Genomic DNA, 7,500 nt, shown 5'->3' with positions numbered 1-7,500 from the left:
CAGTTTCTTATTTGAAAAAAATGTGTTTTTCAAAATCAGAAACTGTGAAGCAGAGGATGGTGTCTCTGCTGTCTGTGTGGCTCAGCGAGAGATCACAGTGTTCCCTCCATTGCTCAGCTCCCTCCACATTGATAACCGAGAGAGAGAGAGAGAGAGAGAGAGAGAGAGAGAGAGAACAGATTAGAGAGCTAAAAGAACAGAAGAAGAAGGCTAGAATGAGAAGAGATGCGATACCATCATTATTTCAGCACAATCTACAATATACTACTGGTTGCTCTCCCCAACCAACACATTTCTTTTGCCTTTTCTATTTCTCTCTCTCGAAACAAAGACACAACATGGAAACCCATATTTGCCAAAGCACAGCCCAGTAATACCAGGCACATCCTCACTCTATCCCCTCCCTCTTCTCCTGTGTCTCCCTCTCTCCTCTCCTCCTGTGTTTTCAGTGGGAAAGACATGGTTCTCCCTGCAAACCACAATGAGGAATCTCTCATCTTATCCCACGCAAATGTGCACTGTGAATAGAGGGGGCAGAGTGTGTGTGTTCCTCTCTCAGTGTGTGTGTGAGTGTGTGTGTATTGTGTAGGATAGAGAGCCCCCCTGAGACCATGGAGGTTTGCTGTAGGTCTGTATAGCATCAATTTAGTCTACAGCAGGGGAGGCTAGTGAAGGTAGAAATCGGAGGACAGCCTCATTGAAATGCATGGAATTGAATGGTGTGATATGGTGTGAATTCCCTGCATTAAAATGAGCCCATCCTGATTTCCACCTCCACCAGCCTCCCCTGGTATACAGCCTTGTTGGGCTGTCATGCAGTAACCATAAGAGATCCATGGTTGTTTACTGACACTTAGAATTGTCAACACTGAATTGTCATCTGGCCACAATATAGAGGACGTGGCGCTTTCTAACCACAAGGGGTTATTTCGAACACCAACCCTGACCTTAACCTTTCCCCCTAATATCAACCACAACCTAAATGAAATGCTTATACTGTAGAGTACTTTAGGCTATACTTCAGATGAGTTCTGACAATAAGTTCAAGTTTATTTGTTACGTCTCAAACACGAGTGCAGGGAGTAAAATTCTTGGGCTCGGTTCCTTGACAATGCAGCATACAATACAAATAATACAAATAATACAAATAATACAAACACGCAGTAGTGCAATGAGGCAGGACAAGACAATAAGTGACATAGTGCAAGATAAGTGAGACGGTTGGACAGTGACAATTGTTGGAGACACAAGACAATAGACATGACACAATTGCAGTATAATAGTAGAGTAAAAGAATATGGCCACCCTGGCCTTCCATGGTCATCTCGGGACTTCCATTCAGGACTCTGGACTCTGGTCTGTCTTCACTTCTTAGACATTAGTTATTTCAAAGGAACAGTATAGTGAAAGTAGCATTGTAATGCTTTTCTCTTTAGCTAGTATATATTTCCTGGTCTTGTCCATCACTCAACTCACTCAAATTTCATGATTTCTATTCAGTCACCCCAGCACTCACCTCAATGTTCAATGACACAATTCAAACATACAGCAATCAGAAACACAACCCTCTGCTAATCCTCTGCTTAAGTCTAAACTATCCAGCAATTATCTTTGCGGAAAATCAGGTGTGATATGTATTTTCAAGTATCCCACTATCATAGTGAAAATATGAGCCAGAAATGCAATCAGCGATACTGATACTCATCTCACATCCATAATGCAGCTGTTCTGGAGTTAATAATGAGCCAAGTGGCTCATGTCCAGAGACATTAACAATTATACTTGGTCAAATACATTGAATTGTTTCAATGGCCAAAACTCTCTCCCTCTCTCTAAAGCCATTTTCTGGCTGTACTAAGCCCTACTGTAGAGATGTTTTGCTTTCACACTCTGTTTAAGCACAGTTCTGGTTGTTAAAAGGGTGCTCAGCCATGACAATGTCTAAATTCGCCTGTGTCTAAATTTGACAATGTCTAAACTCGCCTGTGTCTAAATTTGACAATGTCTAAACTCGCCTGTGTCTAAATTTGACAATGTCTAAACTCGCCTGTTTCTAAATTTGCCACATCTAACCACTCTGTGGTAGTAAGCCACATTACTTTGGCTTCCGTCCTAACAGGGTTGTAATGGGCAATGTTAAATGGAAGCAGGCTGTTCAATACCAAACCATACTCAATGAGGACTGGCACGGGATAGCACAGCCTGGGTCAGTGCCATGTGTAATAGGCTTTACTGTAGATGCATCTATCCCCCCCCAACCCCCCTCTCAGCTCATATTCTCTGCAGACTGAGCTATCTGTGCCCACAGGGTGGCATTAAATATACATCATACAGCCGTCTGCAACACACACACACACACACACACACGCACACATGCACACACCTACACACACACACAAAGAGAAAACGCAGCATTTCAAAATTCATTATTATTTATATCTATAGGATAAATAATGCAACTCTTTCACTGTGATCTTCACAGTCTATCATACACATTGGCTTGAAATAAACGTTTCTGAGACATGCCAACATGCCGCATGTCCATTCTAGGATACATTCCAGGATAGTCCATTCCAACATCAATTTTGTCCTCATAAACGGTAGGAAGTAGTGATTTGTTGTAGGCCTACAGTATCTCTCTCTCTCTCTCTCTCTCTCTCTCTCTCTATATATATATATATATATATATATATATATATATAGGCCTAAATCCAAATGAAATATAAAAGATGTGTAGCTGCTACCATCTAATTTACTGATTTTAATTGGTTAACATCGTTTCAATTCAATTGGGGTGAAGGCCTAAAACTGGGTCTACACAACCAATGGTATGGGACATTGGGCCTCATGGAGGAAGCGATATATGAACAAATTTCCTTTTATTTTTGTTCGCATGCACGATTTATTCTTATTTTGTTAGTACCCATTGATTTCTGGGATTTACTCATGTTTTCTTATTTTTGCTCTTTTCTTAGGTAAGACAACATTTTACGAGTGGTCGAGAGCACTCTTACCAAGGTAAGAAAAAAACATCTCGTTTTCACAGTCCACAAATTGTTTGTCCAATGCAAGAAAACATAAGTTTTAAATTTGAGGAACATAAAAAAACGCATGAATATCATATAATCAAATTTAGATTATCATATGTTTTAGAGTAATTATAATGATTCGATTATGAAATTCGTGGGCTAAAGAAATACTATTGGTCCATTGATCCCAATTAAGACTATGATATTGGATTATATTGCGTGCGTTCAGCTTCTGAATGGCTTACATACTGCTCCTATATGCTTTGCCCATCCAGGCCTTAAGCAGAGAACGCGTTTTTAGAGATAGCTGGTGGGGGCTTGAGTTCCTGATGTGGATCACTGTCTGTGTCGGGGGCTTTAGAAACTGATGCACCTGGAACGGCATCGCTGTCAAGTAGATCGATAGCTTCTATCGATTTTGATGGTTAAGAACGTTTGGTGCATCTGGAGTTGACTTCTCTTGTTTTTTCTCTTAACAGAAAATATAAGAGACATTTAAGAGAATGTTGCTGCATGACTCATGGCCCATTGACTCCTATCAACATTCGACCCCTAAGCCATTTTGCATATTAAACACCAATCAGCTGCTCGGTACCAAGTCGCGCCCCCTCTGAACCATTAGATCAAATCCGAGGTCACGTTGCAAGGTTAATTAGCGTCACCTGTGTTTCCCCTTTCTTCCTTTTCAAAACCGCAGCTTCTGGGAAAAAGATATTCTGTTTTTTCTAGTTGTTTTGGGTTACTCCGGACAATTACATCCTCCGGTAAGTTAGAACGCGTTGTTTTATATTGATGGGACGGGTGCACACTTCCCTTCATAAGAGCGTTTTCTTTTTCAGGTGCTCCAGGATTAATCGCAGTTAGAATCATGAACAAACAGGAAAAGCCCATATCAACATTATGGGGTAAGACCATAGAACACTCTACACTGACTTCTAGATTGTGAATCTGCATAGGACTGACTGTTATTTGTTTGTGAAGGTTGTGAACTAAGCGATTCAAACAAATCAGAAACTTTCAAAACGGATGACACAAACCATCAGCACCAACTTGCCTTGAGAACCGTAAGTTGGCCAGATTCGCATGTGGACATTTTAACTCCATGGGCTTCAGCGTTTACAATAAACCATTTCCATCGCAGATGTGCCTCGGTACAGGTGCAAAAGAGGAGTTCAACATCGTTGAGTTGATAACGGGAGAACCGGCGAACGGGAAGGGGGTCCCCGTGGCTACACTACACGCTAAAGGCATGCCTACGGTAAGAAAGCTATAATGTAACACACCACCCTCTCTCATTCGCATTTAGCACCATCGATTAGATTTCAATTCTTCAACAGGTCAATTTCTCTGGTATGGATCTTCACCCACCGGTAACGTTCAGGTTGAAGAGTGGCGCGGGACCCGTCTACATCTGTGGAGAGCACGTGGCCTGTGAGTATGGGAGAACACAGGCTACAGGGGCCCTGGTGCACTAGGCCTACTACTTTGAAAATAGTACACTACTCAACTGTAAATCAAATTCACTCCTCAAATCCGTGACATAATGTGATGGGGCAAGTAATTTAGTTTATCACTACTAAGCACTTGTGTTGAATCAGAATTAAGTTTAGGCCTATTAGCCTGTATAATTAAGCTTTTAAAATTGGCCTTGTATCTGAAACTACTTCTCACCCCCAGTGGAGGATGAAGATTTCTCAGGCATGGACAGTGACGAAGAGATGGTGGAGGAAGAGGAGGAGGAAGATATTGAGGAGTCACCAGTTAAGCCAGTTAAGAAAGGAGCCAGAAATGGAGCTGCTGCAGGCAAGGCAAGTACCTGTCTGTGCTCCACCCTCCTGTCCCCTTCTATATTGTACACCATACTTAAGGGGCTGCATACTTGGAATGTTGAATGAACTGCATTAATGTGTGACTAATGGGTTGGAATGTCATTCCCCTCTTCCAGAGAAAGAAGCCAGAGGAAGCGGAGGATGATGGGTATGTGATTAGATCAAGGGGGTTGGAAAGGCAGGATGATGCTAATGGATTCCTTCTGCCCCCTGATGTTTCCTTCATTTAAATGCATAACCTGTAATGGGACTTGGTTAATGAATAACGTAGCATTTCTATTCAGTTTAATTCCCCCTTACTGAGACAAGAATTGGCTGCAATTGTTTAGAATTTATCTGGTGGAAATTGTTCATTTTATACAATTGCTGTTATTGAAAATCTGTCATTCCCTCCCCCACAGCCCTGCCACAGATGATGACAACAACCCCCCTAAAAAGGTGTGCTGGATTTCATATTTACTTTCATGAATGTTTTATAGCTGAGTGGCGGTGCTCTGGCCTTGTGCTAGAATGAAGGTTGACCTGCATTCTAAAACCACTGCTGTCTGTTACAGGGGAAAGGACGAGGCAGGAAGAAGACTTGATCTCTGGTATGGGGCATCTGGTCAGATCAGCCCAGAGTCCTGACTATATATACACCCTTTTCCTTGAAGTGTTCACTTGTCCACTACACCGACATGAATTTAAATGCATAGGACTGGTGTAAGAGCCCATGGTTATGCCGATCCTATGATTTTTTTTCTTTTTTTGGGGGGGGGGGGGGTTTAAAATCCATGTATAGGAGTGCACAAATGTACAATTCAGAGAAAAGGGTGGAGAATTGGGACGCAGGGTTAATCCAATACACTGGCCTTCTGTCCTTGACTCCTTTTGTTACGGTTACTGCCACCGCTCATGTCATACCATACCAGTGAGCTGAGTAGTCAAAAGGCCACGCTGTGTGACTCAACGGTTGGTTGGTGTTTTAGGTGCGGCTGAACCAACGACGACGAGGCTCCGCGACACGGCCTGTCAGTTCTGAACGGCCGACGGTTCTCAGTCAGCGCTCAACTAGTTGTTTCTACCTGTTCATTCATGCGTTAAGCTGTTAACCTAAGGTTCTTTATAATGTACATTCGTCTGTGCCTTGTTAATAAATCCTTTGGAAGAAATTGCTTGTCCTTGTTCTAATGATGCCAAGTGTCAGGATGGTATTTGACAGACTGTCCCCACTGCTAATCTGTGTGTTTTCTGTCATGCCATCCACTCCTCAGATTGTTCTCCTGTTAGAGTAAAGATAAGTCACGTTTTCATGCTGCACCACCATGTCACTCAACAGGATCAAAAATTGACTACAAGGCTGCAGTATCATAACTGAGGGTATTGAAGCATAATTAGCCTTGAGTTTGATATATATGCAAAAGAAGGGCGTACTGCACACCTGCTGCACCAGATTGCGGTTCACCCTGTGCCCTCTGCAGATGGTCTCAACTCTAGCTGAACTCTTAATTTGTCAGATGCTGGGGAACAGATGGAGATGAAGGACGCAGAATACATGTCCAGCTCTGTCTGACACTCTGTCCCAAATCAAGCCTGAACCATAGGCACTTCTCCCAGCCCGGCGTCTGGTCCTGACAGCCTAGAAACCTCTCCTTCACCCTGGAGGACACAGGAGACTGGTCCACTCCAGCCTGATGCCCAGTCCCAAAGCGCCCCCTAACCCTACATGTTCTAGTCCCAAAGAGTCCCCTAATCCTACACGTTCCAGTCCCAAAGTGTCCCCTAACCCTACACGTTCCAATCCCAAAGCGTCCCCTAGCCCTACACGTTCCAGTCCTAAAGCGTCCCGGAGCCCTACACGTTCCAGTCCCAAAGCGTCCCCTAACCTTACACGTTCCAGTCCCAAAGCGTCCCCTAGCCCTACACGTTCCAGTCCCAAAGCGTCCCGGAGCCCTACATGCTTGATGTTGGTCCTTCCTAGATCTAACAGTATTGGAGAGGTGTTTGATCTACAACAGGAGTTCATTCTCTCCCAGTCTGGTGCCTTCTGGAACAGCAGCTGTGCTCTCGTCTGGTGGATGGGAGGTGGGTGGTGGATGTTGCTGGTGGGATTGAACAATGAACACAAACATAAGTTTCAATTTATCTTTTTATTCATGTACAAACAGTGCTCAAAGTCTATCTGATAATATTATTTGAAGTAAGTCTTTGGCTTGAGTGTGTGTATACACACACACACATCTTCATTGGCTTAAGTGTATTTCTATCTAGCATCAGTGATGCTTTGGCTTGAGTGTGGCTCCAGGTGGATCCCGCAGGGGACTTTTTGAGTGGGCTTCAGGTGAATCCTCTATCAGACCATGGCTCTCACACACAGACTGGGGGAAGAGAAGGCAATAAGGAGGGCGTTTAGTCTAAAAGGAACACTGTACAGGCAAGGCAGTGTGTGTGCCGTGTTGTCAGGCGTAGTAATCTCACCTCATTTTACTGTCTCTCTATCTATCTTTCTGTCTCAGTCAGTCTCGGTCTTCCTCAGGTACTTCTTCATGACAGAAGCCACATCTCCCCCCTCGCTTCCCTCTGCCTCCAGTCTCTCCCCCTGCGGCCCCCCGCTCTTACGTCTCTGCCCCCCTCCCTGGGAACTGCTTCCAGACCCCCCAGAG

The 7,500-nt window shown here is 43.8% G+C and overlaps 2 protein-coding genes across 2 annotated transcripts in view; one reads left to right on the top strand and one right to left on the bottom strand.

The window, feature by feature from the left end:
• Window positions 1–3,897: 3,897 nt before the first annotated feature.
• npm2b (nucleophosmin/nucleoplasmin, 2b) lies at window positions 3,898–5,442 on the top strand (the record flags this gene model as incomplete). Its single annotated transcript, XM_083670777.1, has 8 exons — window positions 3,898–3,934; window positions 4,011–4,093; window positions 4,171–4,287; window positions 4,367–4,460; window positions 4,707–4,837; window positions 4,975–5,006; window positions 5,260–5,296; window positions 5,413–5,442. 8 exons carry the CDS (start codon window positions 3,898–3,900, stop codon window positions 5,440–5,442), a joined length of 561 nt encoding a protein of 186 aa, XP_083526903.1.
• A 1,900-nt stretch (window positions 5,443–7,342) lies between these two features.
• The window catches only part of myo18b (myosin XVIIIB), a gene marked incomplete at its 5' end in the record, with an annotated part of 21,344 nt that continues 21,186 nt past the window's right edge, over window positions 7,343–7,500 (bottom strand). The window contains one exon of the mRNA XM_083669607.1: window positions 7,343–7,500. This exon is cut by the window's right edge and continues 816 nt beyond it. Coding sequence (XP_083525733.1) covers window positions 7,350–7,500 — 151 coding nt within the window. The 3' untranslated portion in view covers window positions 7,343–7,349.

Source organism: Argentina silus (assembly GCF_951799395.1).
Source record: "Argentina silus genome assembly, chromosome: 5".
Lineage (NCBI taxonomy): Eukaryota > Metazoa > Chordata > Actinopteri > Argentiniformes > Argentinidae > Argentina > Argentina silus.
The sequence above is the reverse complement of the archived record's forward strand: the minus strand, read 5'-3'. Positions and strand labels throughout refer to the sequence as shown.